Genomic DNA, 16,723 nt, shown 5'->3' on the forward strand with positions numbered 1-16,723 from the left:
GGTTTTCTTCTTACAAGATTCCAGACTGGGGACTGAAATGATAGCACAGTGAATAGGGCTTTTGCCTTGCATGTGGCAGACCCAGGTTCTATCCCTGGCATCTTATATGGTCCTCCAAGCACTGTCAGGAATGATCCTTAAGCACAAATCCAGAAGTAACCTCTAGGTATCAGGTGTGACCCAAAAACCAGAAAAGATTTTCTAGGCTGCTTATAAATATAAATATCAACTCAATATTGCTAAAATTCAGTGGTTTCTTTGCTTACAGAAAATGGAAATATTCTATAGTTCAACCTGATAGCTAAATGAACTCAGCTGTGTTAGTCTCTTTAATTTTCTTGGAAGATTAAGTGTGCTGAAATATTAGATGAGAGATCTGTTGACACAACTGTGAATAATATGCTTGTAAGAACCAGTAGGTAAAGTGGTACCTTGCAAATTCTTGGAAAGGATGAAGAAAAGCTCTTGGGTTTTAATTAATTAAAAGCTTTTAACTAAATTAAAAGGCTGAGTATGAGTTTCCTTTCCACCATGACATCGTAACCCTGAATGTCTGAATGTCTGAAAAGGAATGGAATGATGGAGATGAGAAAAGCAGCTCTTCCCGGAGAGAAACACAGCGGTGTTTGCCTTGCAAGCAGCCGATCCAGGACCTAAGGTGGTTGGTTCGGATCCCGGTGTCCCATATGGTCCCCTGTGCCTGCCAGGAGCTATTTCTGAGCAGACAGCCAGGAGCACACCCTGAGCACCGCCGGGTGTGGCCCCAAAAATTAATAAGAAAAGCAGCTCTTAACAACTTAGTTTATAAGGCGAATATTTCTCCACCACATTTCATTGGATCATTGCTGACAGATGTTATATATTAACTTTGGACCGCTAAAACATAAACATTTAAACAGTTGAGAACCAGTGTTACTTCAGGAAAAACAAATAAACAAGTGAATACTTCCTGAACAGATTAATGAAGGCAGGAGGACATAAGCAAATAGTGGTTTAGAGATTGAGCAACTATCTCTGGTTCTTTCATCATTACCAAATGCTTCTGGAAAGATCTAGTTATCTTTATGAATCTCATTTTTTTTGTTCTAAAATGATAGAGAAAGGCAAAAAGTCTGTTTTAGGTGTTATTTATTTTCAGGAAGATACTGCTCTCACATTTGGAGAGTGATGCTTAGGCTACAATAACTACTACTTATATATTTATCATCCCTGAAAACTGAGGTGTCTGGGGTAGTCAGTGTTGGAATCTAACAGAGATAGGATATCTCATGATATTCTCACTCACTTAGTTGTTTTAGGATCTAAGTGAAAGGATGTAATTATAACTGAAAAAAAATTGCCATCTTAAATATACTTGAACCCTGAGTTCTGTCATTTCTATATTGTTTCCTTTTTATTTCTTGGACATATTCCGGGATATTGGGAGATAAGTGTTCCTCAAATTCAACAGTTTTAGAAAGGATGTTAAATGGTGTTTGCCAACTCAGATGTAACAAATTACTTCATTTTTAGTGACATGGACAAGGAGAGAAATCATAAAAATGGTGACCTTCTCTCAAATCCTTCCAGAAAATCCTTCCTTCTCCACACAGCCACCACCCTTAGCCTCATCTGCTCTGTTTCTTTCCTCAGGGGAGTCTGTTAAGAGAGTGAAATGATCCTGTCATTTTTCTTCTGAATTGTCTGCCTGAGGACTCTTTTTGACTGTCTGTGGGCCTTTGTCTTTCACCTCAGTGCTATTTTATTTTCCACAGTAACACCCACATGCTTCTGCTGGAAAAAAATGATAGTTGTCAGTTTTAAATGATTTTAGAGACATATGCCCTCGCTTCTCAGTTCATCTGAACGTATTCAGAGGCTTAAGGCTTATTAAAAGACTTTTAGAGCTAACTATTGAATATGTTCAGCTTCACATAAAATAGCATTATTATGTATGGGCAATTTGTACCTAATCCCATTGTTAATAACTGTCAAATTGCCTTGTATTTCAAAACATAAGACTTTGTTTTCCACATTAAAATTTTTTATTGAGGGGTTCCTCTCAAGTTCAGGGACGACTCAGGGAGCATAGAAGCCATGCCTGGCCATACTCAGCCAGCCAGGCAACTCAATGCATAGGCCCAGCAGTGTTGATTTGTCATTTTTAAAATTAAGAAGCAGATTACAGGGTATAGGAAATTTGTTCCAGATTTTAATGTTCAGTGGAATTTAGGAGGAAATCACTGTTTCATGATAATCTTAGTGGGGAACCAATCCAATTGGCAGGTATTAAACGTACATTCAAGCTCCTACGCACAGTTACAAGTTATAACTACTTTCTACTTTGATCTCCTGTCCCCACCCCCCTTTTTTTTCCAAATAAGATCTACATCCAGTGGTTTTGGGGACCCTAGGCCACATATGACAAAGTGGGCCTGATAATTTGGCGCTTGATGGCATTCAAGATCCTACCTTAAAGTGCTAGAAGGGAATATGCATGAGCAGGGGTTAAATTCAATGCATCATACATACATGTTCTATTACTTGGGCAATAATCTTTCCCTTTTTTAAAATACTGGGGAAATCTTTTCCTTTTTGCAAATTTTCCTCCTTTCAAATGCCATTAGTTTGACTGGATGCCAGATGATGGTTAACTCTTCTTTTCTAATGTCTTGTTACTTCTTCTTGTGTCCCCGGGTGAATATTTCTGCCTCGTATTTGCCTCCTTCCCCTCTTCTGACAGTTTGAGGAATGACTTTTGTCCCATGGTTCTGGCACTTTATGCAACAGATGAAGCATTGAATTGAACCTTTTGGATTTCTCTAGCTCAGTGTATTTAGGAACTGGAGGGTACAAATTGTCTATATCATTTGAGAATGTGTTTATTTTTTTTTATTAAACAAAGAAGAATGTTAATGCAAATTCTTGAGTTGTATTGCCTCTTTCTTTTTTTCTTTTTTTGGTTTTCTGGGCCACACCCGGCGGTGCTCAGGGGTTACTCCTGGCTGTCTGCTCAGAAATAGCTCCTGGCAGGCACGGGGGACCCTATGGGACACCGGGATTCAAACCAACCACCTTTGGTCCTGGATCGGCTGCTTGCAAGGCAAACACCGCTGTGCTATCTCTCCAGGCCTTGTATTGCCTCTTTCCCCAACCCCTAACTCCTATCTTTAGTATGCAGCTAATCCCATTAATTATATGTTAAGGAGAGCATCATGGATTCTGGCTCACACTTTAGAACAGTCATGAGCCTCAGATTGCTTAGCCTATGTTTTTAGAACTCTGTCTTAGAGATTTCATTCCCTGGTACTAAAGATTGAATATGAATCATAGAGCCATAAAGATTGAATATAAATCATAGAGCCATTTTTCCCTTTCACACTGGATTTTCATCTACATTCTCTCTGCTTGAACTTTCTCAGGAATTACCTTATCTACCTCACCAGTGACTAGGACCATGTTGGCTAGTCCAAAGTTAAAGTTATGAAACATTGATTAATAGCAAATAAAGACAGATGAATCTATGTCATAATTTTTTTGAAGACTTCCATGGTTTATTGCATATATGTGCCTAGATTCATTCACATAATTTTATTTTTGCAAGAACAGTGAACACAAAAAGATTCTTCTTAAGAAAAGGTGAATCTTTTTATTTTGTGTTGTTTTGTTTTTTGTTTTTGGGTTACATCCAGCGGTGCTCAGGGGTTACTCCTGGCTCTGTGCTCAGAAATCACTCCTGGCAGGCTTGAGGGACCATACGGGATGCCAGGAATTGAACCCAGGTCAGTCCCAGGTTGGCTGTGTGCAAAGCAAATGCCCTATCCATTGTGCTATCCCTTGGGCCCCATAGGTAAGGTTTTATTTTTGAGATGCAAACTTTGTGACTATTTCTCTTCAGTTAAAATTGGTAATTTTCTAGAAAGCAAACTGTAGATGAGAAAATAACTCTTTCAGCTACTCAAGAGTAGAAAAGATAAGACAGGGACTTATCTAATAAACAAGGCCAATTATTACCCAAAACCCAGGAAAAAAAAACATAACAAAACCCAGTGATATTGACTCTTACCAAAAATTCTTATTGCCAAGAAAATAGGCTAGAGGTTTATCTAACATTGCACATAAATTATGGCAATATAAACTGAGATCTAAGGGTCGGAGCGGTGGCACTGAGCTGTAAGGTGTCTTACTTGCCCACGCTAGCCTAAAACGGACCACGGTTCGATCCCCAGGTGCCCCATATGGTCCCCAAAGCCAGGAGTAATTTCTGAGTGCATAGCCAGGAGTAACCCCTGAGCATCACCAGGTGTGGCACAAACAAACAAACAAACAAACAAAAAACCCACAAAAAACTGGGATCTAGATTCCTGCTACTGTCTATTAGCCTTATATAGACTTTTTAGAATTTTGTTTATTTAAACCATTGATTTACAATGTTATTCATTGTTGAATTTTAGACATACAATGTTTTAGGACCAATTCCATCACCAGTGACAACCTTCCTTCACCAATATTCCTTCCTAGAGTTCATTCCATGCCATCACCACCTGCCCCAGCCCCATAACAGGCACCTTTCAAAGTTTTGTTGTTAAAGTTTGGGTCTCATGATTCCTTGTTGTTGACTTTGGTTTTGACATGTAGCTCTGTCCTTTTTATTTTTTGGTTTTTGGTTTTTGGACCACACCCGGTGACACTCAGGGGTTACTCCTGGCTATACACTCAAAATCTCTCCTGGTTTGGGGACCATATGGGATGCTGGGCTATTGAAGTGTGACCCATCCTAGACAAGGTAGATGCCCTATCACTTGCACCACTTCACTGGCCAGTTCTGTCCTTTCTTAACACTAGCAAAGCACCTGAGATTCCTTTAGCCCCTGTCTCCTCACATTTTATATCTTTCTCCTCCCTACCCAACTGCTTTCCTTTTCCTCACTATATTCTGGGGCCTACGGTGTTCTCAACAACTCCTATTTAAGTCGTTGCATTTATTCTTGAAGTTATTCTAAATAGCTCATATAAATGAATCTGGTATTTATTCTTCTTTTTCTGGTTTACTTCATTTAACATAATATCTTCCAATTCTATCCATGTTGCATAATGGCACCATTTGTTTGTTTGTTTGTTTTGTTTTTTGGGGGGTGCACACCCGTTTGATGCTCAGGGGTTACTCCTGGCTAAGCGCTCAGAAATTGCCCCTGGCTTGGGGAGACCATATGGAACGCCGGGGGATCAAACCATGGTCCTTCCTTGGCTAGTGCTTGCAAGGCAGACACCTTACCTCTAGCACCACCTCACCGGCCCCAATGACACTATTTCTTACAGTTCATTATTATACAGAATTCTTTCATGAATGATACTTTGTCCAAAGTTGGGGAATGTTTAAAGTCTTTGAGTGATTTAAAAACTATGTGCAGGGACCTGAGAGATAGCTTGAAAGGTTGGAATACATTTCTTGTTTGCTCAAGGCCCAGAGAATGATCCTTGGCAAAGTCATGGCTCCCACAGCACTACCTGTTCCATTGCCACATTCGCAAGTATTGATGTTATGTGACCCGTCCTGCCAGATATGGTATTGCTTGATCTGAATCCCCAGACACCTCTCAGAAGGCCCCAAAATATTTATGCAAATTATTCTTCTTACAATAACTTTACCCCTGTGTTGCTAATTTAAACATAATTTTGCTGGTTTAGTATTTTCCACAAACTTTGGGTGGTTTTTTTTTTTTGTGGGGGGGTTCTCAATCTATTCACTGCTAGAGCATTGCTCTAGGGCCTGGTTTTTGAAACTTTCCAGACTGCTTTGTGATTTCCAGTAAAGCTTTCATTGTGTCCTATTCATATCTCTACTGTTTTAATCCTTGGTGACTAATTAAATCTATTTGGCACAGTAAAGATGAAGATCTGATAGCCATGTGCAGTCAGTCTGAATGTTAACTGTTGGCAGTGTTGCACTCACTCTTTTTTTTGTGTGTGTGTGTGGTTTTTTTTTTTGGGGGGGTCACACCCAGCAGCGCTCAGGGGTTATTTCTGGCTCCAGGCTCAAAAATTGCTCCTGGCAGGCACGGGGACCATATGGGGCACCGGGATTTGAACCGATGACCTCCTGCATGAAAGGCAAATTCCTTACCTCCATGCTATCTCTCTGGCCCCAAGCACTCACTCTTGAGGTCTATCCTTTCCATCTGGAATGAAGCTCCTTTGCTCCTCTTCCCTTAAATGCTGCTCTTCCTATGTGCTTTCCATTTTGTTATCTTGTCCTTCCACTTAGGTTGTATGTTCTTTGAAGGCATTATTTTTCTATCTTTGGTGGTTCGTTAAGACTTTAATGGAGGAAACATTCAAATGATTAATCTTTTATTTGAATTTCTAAGTCAGAAGAAGAAAGCATAGATTTTTAGCCATGAGGACCCATAGAAATGTTGTTTGCTCTTCTATTTCTGCATAGTAGACACAATAGTGTTCTCATGTGTTTTTGTTAACATAAACAGAAGTTCGACTCTATAGTCTTCAAGAGCTTGGCTTTGAAGCCTGCTCACTCTGAGTGACAATGTCTGGAATTTTCTGTAGTCTCAAATGAAAATAGTGAGAGCTCTGTAAAGAGAATATGCTATAGAAAACAATTTTCCCCCAATGTAATCTGACTTGTCTCTCAGGGCTGGCATGATATCTTTGTATCATAGCATCTTGCTCTGAAGGAGAATACAGAGCTTGTTTGTCTTGGCCACAGAGATAAAACTGGAGGAGTTGACTCTCAAGTTGACTCTTTGATAAATACTTGATTAAGAGGCATTACCAAGCTTAGATGCCTACTCTGATGTATGCAAAACATACCTCAGATTCTGAAAGAAAACATTGGAAATCGTTTCTAATTTTAGCATAAGTTAGAATTCTTTCAGAGTTTGTATTTATCAGGATAGGTTAACTTCTAGACCATTCAAGTTTTAGATACAGTGATTTAACATGTTCAAGATAGTATTTGATCACATATCATCATGTGGGTCTTTGGGATACATTTGGGTATTTTAGCTGAATGCAGTTATTTCAGCTACTCTTTTCTGTCAGTGGCTTCATTATCTCAGCACACACATGAGTCTGAGAAAATGTTTATGAATATTCTACCATTGACTGTCAGATAAAGACAAGAGACCTATGGCGTGTAGTGCATATATACTGTAAATGGCACATATTACTTCTTTCAACATACCCTTAGCTAAACATTATCATATGGTTCCATATAAATTCCAGCGAGGCTGGAAAATGTAATTTATCTGTGGCCCTAGGAAAAATGTGTGTTTGATTATTCTAATCAGTTATCCCATGAATTTTGTTAGATTTATTATTGTTACTGTAAATATTTTGATTTTGTCTTGGTATCAATATATTAATCAATATATTATATTATATTAATATATTATTATTATATTAATATATTATAATATATAATATATATATTATATATAATATAATATATATTATATTAACACATTAATTGTGAATATATTAAAATAAATATATTAATCATTAATATATTAAAAAGTTAACATATTAAAAATACATTAAATATATTAAAAGATAATATGTTGAAAAGATAAACTGATTTTCCATCAGTATACTTTTGTCTTCTGATTTTAATATATTCCTGCTCTGAATGTTGGGAATACTAACACTCCTTTGAAGTAAGATATCTACATTTTCTGTTCTAATAGTACATGAGCTACAAGGCTATCTCTTTGAAGAGTCTTGTCTCTCTGTTCATTTTATAACTCCCACTACTGCATGTTGGATATGTGGACAATAAATAGAGATTTATAGAATTTATAAATACTTGAATTCTCATCTCCCTCCAACTCATCCAATACGACATGGTAGGTATTAAGTTTTATTTACTTTAAGGTAAGTCTAAGGTCTCAGTTTATAGTCAAACTAAGGATAGTTCAACCCCCAGAGACAAAAATGATTGAAAAATGAGAAAATGTAATGTAAATGCTATATGTTCATATCATTATCCATATCATTAAAATATCAGTGACTATTTACTCATCTGAATTGGAAAAAAATGGAAAGCAAGATCTGAGGTTTAATCTGAGGATAAACTAGTGTATATGTTTGGATTAGATGGAAGAAACCAACAGATTTCACTTGTTTATCTGGGAGACGAAGTACCAGCAGGATGTGGAGCACATGGCCCGTTGCACTCTCTGCTATGGTAAGCATGGTGAAAATCCTGATCATACCAATATCCTTAAAATGGGGTGAAATGGTGAGTGTTATCAAGCCAGTTCTGCTCCACAGATGTGCAGTGTTTGCTTTGTGTAATTCTAGGAATTTTCTACTCCATAGACATTTCCAGTTTGTTTTAGGAGTTCAGGATAGTCTCAAGAATCACAAACACTACATTCCCTTGTGACCACAATCAGAGAGCTGAGTTGCATCTGCAAATATAAAGTGGGCTTTGGATATGATTTCTGTCTCTCTATCAGCTTACTCTGTTCATAGATTGTACTCATCACATACCTATCCTATGAGGTAATTATACATGACCGGGATTGTAGTTTCTTTTGAGTGTTGTGTTGCCATAGTGTGATAGGAAGAACATTGAAGTGAGAGCCAAAATTTCAGGATTCCGTGCCTGGAATGGTAATTAATCATCAGGGAAGTCCTGTCAATTCATAAGCTGCCTCACTCTCTAACCTCCATTGTGTATTCCACACCCACATAACTTACTTCCCAGAGAATGTGCTGAAAACCAGGCTCCTGTGTGAAGAATTCCTATCATAGCCCTGTCACCAGGTGTAAGTGAATCCAAAGACATTGCCCCCCCCCCTTAATCCTCATTTAGGCCCAACACTGCAAAGAGGCTGAGCTATGAGAACTTGGTGGTCAAGCCTAATTTTGGAGAGCTTAATAAAGTTGTTCATCGTCTTGATACGTGTCTCTTTTAAGCCTCAGTTCTTGCTTCTGAAGAAGCAGAGAACCGCTGAACTTGAGTTCTTCCAATGTGCCAGAGTTATTCTGAACTCTATGAACTTACTTTCATACTATAAACCTCATTCACCCACCACATGAGGTAGGTATTATCAGCATAATTCCTGCCTGTTAGATGAGGAAACAGATTTGGGAAGACTCAGATATTTACCCAAGAGCATATCCTCCATGATTCATACTAAACCAGAAATCTATAAACCCCAGGGAACCATGAACCTGGTGGTTAAAAACATTGAATATTAACATGGACTTAAATCATCTTGAGTTTCTCTTCTGGAATTTGGATACATTCAACCACTTGTTCTGTTAACATTGCAGGTTTTAGTATTCAACATTTGCTTTAAAGTTTTGGTCAGAGAGAAAAGAGGTGCATGCAGGTAGACCCTCAGTTCTCCTTTTGTGTTTGTTTCCTTCAGACATGTGCCACCCAGCCCCAGGATGCAGACCAGAAACACCTGGGCCCCTGGAAGTAGATGCTGACTTGGTATTCCTGGTGGACTACTCCCAACTGGTTGACACCAACCTCTACCATGCTGCATTGAATCTAGTATCAGCCACGCTCCATAACCTGGAAATCTCTGCTCAGCCAAGCGTGTCCTACCAGGGGACTCGTGCAGCTCTCATGATACACACGACTCAGGGCTACTGGCCTGGTAGAGGGAGCCTCCCAGTGTTGGTTGCCTTCAACCTGACCTCCTACAACAAGCGGAAACAGATGCTACAGCGGGTCCAAGATGTCTCACATCGCTCCTTGCAGGGAGAGCCCGCACTGGGCCACTCATTGGAGTGGACCTTGAATAATGTGCTCCTGACTGCTCCATTGCCCAGGAGGAAACAGGTCCTTTTAGCCATCGTGGCCAGTGAGACTAGTAGTTGGGACCAGGAGAAGCTAAGGACTCTGTCTTTGGAGGCCAAGTGCAAAGGCATCACTCTGTTTGTGCTTGCCTTGGGTCCTGGTGTGGGAACCGTTGAGCTGGAGGAACTGGCCCTAGTGGCCAGCACCCCATTGGAACAGCACCTGTTGCACCTCAGGGGAGTCTCAGACCAGGAGCTAGCCTATGCCAGCAGATTCATAAGGGCCTTCCTGAACATCTTCAAAAGTGAGTGGTGGGAGAGTAAACACTGGAGTTGGGGGGTCTTGTAAGGTTATGTGGTCTTGTAAGATTAAGTTGTGCCTTCAGCTTGTGCTGGGCTGGCTTCAGCTACACAGCATCTGCAGAGGCCCTGGGGACCTTTCCCAGTTTCTTTTTCAAAGGGCCTAGTGATAATACAGTGGGAGTGTGTTTTTCTTGCACAGGTTCCATCCCTGGCATACTATATGGTACCCTGAATCAGCCAGGAGTGATTCTTGAGTGCAGACCCAGGGGTAACTTCTAGACCACAAGGTATAGACCCAAACCAAACAACAACCTTCCTTTATTTCCTTCCTTCCTTCCTTCCTTCCTTCCTTCCTTCCTTCCTTCCTTCCTTCCTTCCTTCCTTCCTTCCTTCCTTCCTTCCTTCCTTCCTTCCTTCCTTCCTTCCTTCTTTCCTTTCTTCCTAACCTTTCCTTTACCATTCCTTCCTTCCTACTCCTTCCTTCCTTCTTTTCTTTCTTCCTTCCTTTACCAGTCCTTCCTACTCCTTCCTTCCTTTTGCTTCCTATTCTTTTCTTCCTCCCTCCCTTTCTTCCTTCCTTCTTTCCTTCCATTCTTACTTTGTTCCTTCCTTCCTTTATTTCTTCCATTCTTCCTTCTTTTCTCCATTCCTCCCTTCTTTCCCTTCTTCCTTTCTTTCTCCTTCCCTTCCTCCCGTCCTTCCTCCCTTCCTCCCTCCCTTACTCCCATTCTTCCTTCCTCCCTTTCTTTTTTCTTTCTTTTCTTCCTCCCTTCTTTCCATCCTCCCTTCCCTTACTTCCTCCCTCCCTTCTTTCCTAACTTCTTTCCTTCCTCCCTTCCTTTCTCTTTCATTTCTTTCCTTCCTTTCTTCTTTTCTCCATCCCTTCCTTTCTTCCCTCCCTCTTTCCTTTCTCCCTTTCCTTCCTTCCTTCCTCCCTCCCTTCTTTCCTCCCTCCATTCCTTCCTTCTTCCCTCCCTCCCTTTCTTCTTCCCTACCTTCCTTTCTTTCTCCCTTCTCCCTTCCTCTCTTCCTCCCTTCCTCCCTCCCTTCCACCCTCCCTTCCTCCTTTTCTTCCTTCCCTTCCTTTTTCTTTTCCCTCCCTTCCTTCCTTTCTTCCTTCCTCCCTTCCACCCCCTTCCTTCCTTCATCCCTCTCTCCCTTCCTCCCTCACTTTCTTTCTTCTTCCCTCCCTCCCTTTCAATCTTCCATCTTTCCTTCCATTCTCCCTCCCTTCTTTTCTTCCTCCCTCTCTCATTCCTTCCTCACTTCCCTCTGACCCTCCCTCCCTACTTCCTCCCTTCCCTCCCACCCTCCTCCCTTCCTTTCTTTCTTCATTTCTTCCTCCATTTCTTCCTTCCTCTCTCCCTCCCTCCCTATTTTTTCTTTTCTTCCACCCTTCCTCATTTCATTTCTTCCCTTCCTCCTTTCTTCCCACCCACCCTTCCTCCTTCCTTCATTTCCTTCCTCCTTCCTTCCATTCCTCCTTTTGTCCTTCCTTCCATCCCTACTTTATTTATATACTTTATTCCCTTCTTTCTTCCTGCACTCTCTATATTACTTTTGCCAAAGTTCCAGGAACCACATTCAGTCAGCAAGGCAAGTGTCCTATACCCTGAACTATCTCTCCAGCCATCACCAATTTATTTTTATTTTATTTATTTAAAAACTGTATTGAGATTCTGTGGTTCAAAGTACTATTAATCTTGACTTCTTACCCACATAATTCCAACACCACATTGATCACCAGTTTATCCACCTCCCTTTGCCAGGGACCCCAACTCAATTGTGTAGATTAGTTCTTGAGTTATGTGGGCTTTGAACCTTTGCCACATATCCTTAACCTACTCTTTTTTTTTTTTTAATATAATTTTTATTTTGATCATAGTGGCTTACATATTGTTGACAATAATATTTTAGGTACATATTTACATAAAATCAGGGGGGATTCCCATCCCCAAATTGTCCTCCCTACTCCCCCGTTTCTGTCTTACCTCCCATTTCCTCTTCCCTCACCCCCAGGGCGGCTAGAATATGTGGTCCCCTCTGTCTCTAACCAACTACTTAGTAGTCTTGCATCAGTTTGGTCTTGATGCCTCCCTTATTTCCCCCTCTAAGTAGGGGCAGGGGTAGCTAGTTCAAGTTGCGTGGTTTTGCCTGAAAAAGAGAAAATAAATAAACCGGGGTAAGAGTTTAATACCCCGAAAATGGGCAGAATCCTTCTAGAGGTTCTCATCATCGATTTGGGAAATGAAGGAGAAAAAGAAGTTGAAACACTCCACCAGTACCAAAAGAAGTGTCAAATATCCAGTGAGGACTCCAGCTATAACGATAAGCACCACAAAAAAACAGATAAAAAATAAACCAAAACAAACTAAAAACAAACACAAACAAACAAAAAACACGCCGTGGTCTTGAAATAAGAAACATGGCGTAGCACATAACGAAAGAAAAGAAAGGAAGAGAAAGAAAAGAAAGAAAAAAAAAAAGAATAATTGGGGCCAACAATTTCAATAATCACATCCAAACTGAGGAATCGACCAAAATAGCTAGGTAAATAAAAATAATAATAACAATAATAAATGAAGGTAAGATATATATATATATATATATATATATATATAACCAAGGTTTTGTGTTTTTTGTATTTTTTTTTTCCCTCCTGCCCTGGCACAGTAAATATTGGGGTCATTCGAAAAGGAATTCACTTGCCCTATAAGATATGGGGTTTCTCCGTCCTTGGAGTATACTGTCATGGAATCAGCTCTAGTCTTTGCTCAGGATCATTACTCTCCAGGTTGTGGTTTTTTTTTGTTTTTTTTTTTGGTGTGTGGAAAGCTTCTGCTCTGTCCAGTGTGATACCGTCAGAGCTCTGTGTTTAGCAGTCCCAGTATCTGTACATATCCTGAGGTGGGACTTATGGTGAAGTCAGTCTTTGTGAATCTGGAGGTTCTGTTACCTCAGTGCCATTTTAATCCATCTTCTGTGGTTGGTGATCTTGGTCTTTGCGCTGAACCTAGGAAGGCATCTAGGATAGCGTCTTTCTTTGTTCTTCCAGAAGCCCCTTTCCGTTACAATTGTCTCTGCCGGACCTTTGGGACTGGGGATCATGCTTATTGTGCAGGTCTTAGTTCAAACCCTAGACTAGGGCTTTTTTATTGGTCCCAAGATGTATACAGTCTGGTCGTGGTTCTAGTATCCAGTCATCTGTAAATCACGATCTTGGCTTTTGGACCTACCAAAGGGTGCCACGTCTTCTGGTTTTGTCTTGTCGTTAGCTGGTGAGGTAGGCTAAACTGCTCTAAGGTCAAGTTGTTCACATTTTCCTCATTGTCGAGATATCATGTTAGAGCTGGCCCTTGTTGTTGACCCTGCAGTAATAAGGCTGTCCCAGATGGAGATTGTTTCTTACAGCTGTTGTGAGGAGCTGTGCCGTTTCTATGTCTGGGATCCAGGGTTCAAGACTGGTTGAATGGTATCTAATCACCTGAGGTCTAAGTTGATTCCACATGACATATTTTCAAGGTAGGAGATAACCCTGTATTGTAAACAACTATGAGTTCCTATCTCTAGTAGATAAGAGCTCTTAACCTACTCTTAATCAACTTTCAATGGTCATTGCCCAACATTGTGCCAAGCCTCTGCTGGTTTCTTTGTAGCTTCAACCCTGCTATTTGGGTGGTCCTAAATCCTACTTCACATCTTCATTAAAAAATAAAATTAGAATCTGCATTTTTCATATTTGTAAATGCTATGTTCATACATGTGATAGGAAGTTGTTTTGACAGCACCAGTAGGGTGCACCCTGTAAAGTTGGTTGTTAATACTACACTTAGTTACCCACATTCAGGTTCCAACTACATGTAATAGTGCCACTCGGGAGGTCAAGCATATGTCTGGATCCTGTTAAAATGAAGACTCTGTTTCTTGTCTGAGTTATGGCTGAGTTTCAGTATCTTCAAATCAGTTCCTAAATAAGAGCTATAATGTTGATTGAAGCAGTCACTTTGAATAACAAGAGATGAGACTTCTTTTTTTTTTTTGAGATCTACAGAGGACTTGCTAGGATGTAGAGACAGAGCCAAAGTCCAGGATCTCCTGCCCCATGTTAAATGGAAGAACCCAAGAGAAGGGTATAAAAGGGCTCTGTGACTGTGTTCTGGATACAATTCTTCCTCTCTTCCTGCCACAAAGGCATCACCTCCAGAAAAGTTTGCTGAATAAAATTCATGGATAGCAGGTTTCAAACCTATGTACCTAGTGTGGAAAGGAAATTGTTGGGTTTGAAGATGAGGCAGGTAGTTATTGACTTGGTCAGATTTCTGTTTGGAGCTTTATCCACCAATGCATCATCCAGAACAGCTCCACTGCAGGGTGCCTCATGATGAAGCCATTGGTTTCTCAGTTTGCTGTCATGTGATATGAGCTTGACAGCCCAAAGGGACATCTTGTCCTATACTCCTTTATCATTGAACGACTAGGATTCTGGTAAACATCTTAGAAGCCTTTCCTACTTGAATGATATGAAGTTTAGAGACTTGATTCTAGTCCCAGCTTTGTCATAAGTGACCTAGGTGATTATGGAAGTCAGAGGACCACTCTGCACTTTAGTTTTCTTGTCATGACAGAAGATGAAGGAGAGAATTATATGAAGAATTCTTGAGGGAGAAGCAGAATAAAAGAGTAACTCTAATTCTAATGTTCATTTTACTCTATTCTTTGTTAATGATATTAGGAAAGATGTTATCTTTTGTTTTATTTTATTATGGTGTGATTTTATTTTTAATTATTTGTATACTGGGGTAAATTTTATGTAATATTTTGTTTTGATTTTATCTTGTTTTTTATTATAGAGTTTATATTGCATTTTAATTTATTTGACATCTTTTGGGTTATATAATTTACTAGATTTTTTCTTTTGGATTTATTATTCATTTTATTTTTATTTGCCATTTTACATTTTGTTTTGCTTTTTATTTTAGACTTTCTTGTAGTTTTTTTTTTAATTTTATCTTAGTGGAAAATATTTTGTCATTTGTTTTTGATCTACTTAAATTAATTCCTTGAAAAATTTCTTTATGCTTTGTTTCATTTTTATTTTAGGTGGAACAAACCAGTACCCACCCCCAGAACTCATTGAAGAATGTGGGGGCCCAAACCGAGGAGACACTCGGCTAAAATCACTTTTGCCTCTCTCAGGGTAAGTGGAGGCATGATTAGGTTTGCAGCTTAAAGTAGGGTGTCTGGTGCCTGCCTACTGCAGGTAGTTCTTGTCTTGGCCCAAACTGGTTTGAGATTTTTTAATGCATTTTATTGCTAAGAATGATACAGGATAAGAATTTTTTGTTCAATGAGCCACATGGACTTGAGGTTCAATCTCTAGACCCTTATCTTTCCCAAAACTACCAGGAGTGACCTTCACGCACAAAATAGAACCCAGAGCATCATTGGTGTGGCCACAAAAAAAATAAAGAAAGAAAGAAAGATAAAGAAGAATACAAGGTCAATTTTAATAATTCAAAGAGAAATTAGTATATGAAAAAAACCTGGAAACTTCATTCTTGAATGTTCTAATTCTCTAGTCCCATGTCTCAGAAGCAAAATTCATACTGTTGAAGGGATAAAATTTAAGTTGAATGCATGAAGGGGAAGTACCTTAAACTCTGGGCTATCTCTCTAGTCTGTCAAGTTTAGCTTTTATAACTTTTTTCTTTCTAACTGAAGCACTAAGAGTAGATAAGTTTATATAAGTTTTAGGCGAACAGCATCTTCACTTTATACCACCATCCTCTATGCTAAATTATTCAGTTCCACCTGCTTCTAGAAGCCACTAATCTGTTCTCTGAATCTTAGCATTTGTTATTGACTTAGTTTGTTCATTTGCTAAGCATATTATACTGATGCTTTCCCAAAGACTTCTGCAAACTTACAAAAATAGCTAAATCAATATTGAGTCCAGAGAGAACTCAAAGGGTTGAAGTGCAGGTTTTGCATCCATAAGGCCCAGAGTTTTCTTCTTGGTACCAGTATGTGTCCCTCATTGTCCATAGCATTACTGATCATGATCATCAAAAATGTCATACTTCATATAGCCATGTTGAGTATTACTGGAAGTGGCCCTTGCCCCTGAGCATTGCTGAGAAGGATCTTCACAGCTCCTGTTTCAAATTATATTGACCCCAGCAGTATCCACTGGGAATTAACTCTAATTTTGTTCTTGGGTTTAGTTCTGCAGTTTGACCTCAACTTTTTCCAGACAAACTTTTTCAGGGCCAGTTTGACATGTCTGTCTTTGCTCACAGTTTAGAAGCTCCTGATGCAATCACCGCTTTTCTAGAGGAGCAAAGTAAAGTTCTAGCGACATCTACAATTCGTCAAGAATCACTTGACATTTTTGCAAGGAACGGCTATGAGGCTGAAGAAAATCAAGTCAAAAGGCTACTCAAACAAAATGAAACAGGAAAAAAAGAACCTTCTGGCACTGTTGATGGTAAAAAAAAATATAATCATTCTTTCTGTAGTAAGAGAAAATATTTTTTAACCTTTATCTTGAAAAAAGAATTCCTATGTTAATTCTGTATTAAAATACAACCTTTACTACACCTTTCTCCCTAATATTCAAATTAATTTCTGAAGCCAAATAAATTATTTGGGAGTTCATATGCAG

At 39.5% G+C, this 16,723-nt stretch overlaps 1 protein-coding gene across 1 annotated transcript in view; it reads left to right on the forward strand.

Moving 5' to 3' along the window:
• Window positions 1-16,723, forward strand: part of LOC125997902 (collagen alpha-4(VI) chain-like) — a 113,903-nt gene that overhangs the window by 96,154 nt on the left and 1,026 nt on the right. Inside the window, 4 exon segments of the mRNA XM_049766086.1 lie at window positions 8,092-8,182; window positions 9,378-10,061; window positions 15,160-15,256; window positions 16,359-16,546. Of these exon segments, the coding sequence (XP_049622043.1) occupies window positions 8,092-8,182; window positions 9,378-10,061; window positions 15,160-15,256; window positions 16,359-16,546 (1,060 nt within the window).

This window comes from Suncus etruscus, chromosome 20 (assembly GCF_024139225.1).
Source record: "Suncus etruscus isolate mSunEtr1 chromosome 20, mSunEtr1.pri.cur, whole genome shotgun sequence".
NCBI classification, from domain to species: Eukaryota; Metazoa; Chordata; class Mammalia; order Eulipotyphla; family Soricidae; genus Suncus; species Suncus etruscus.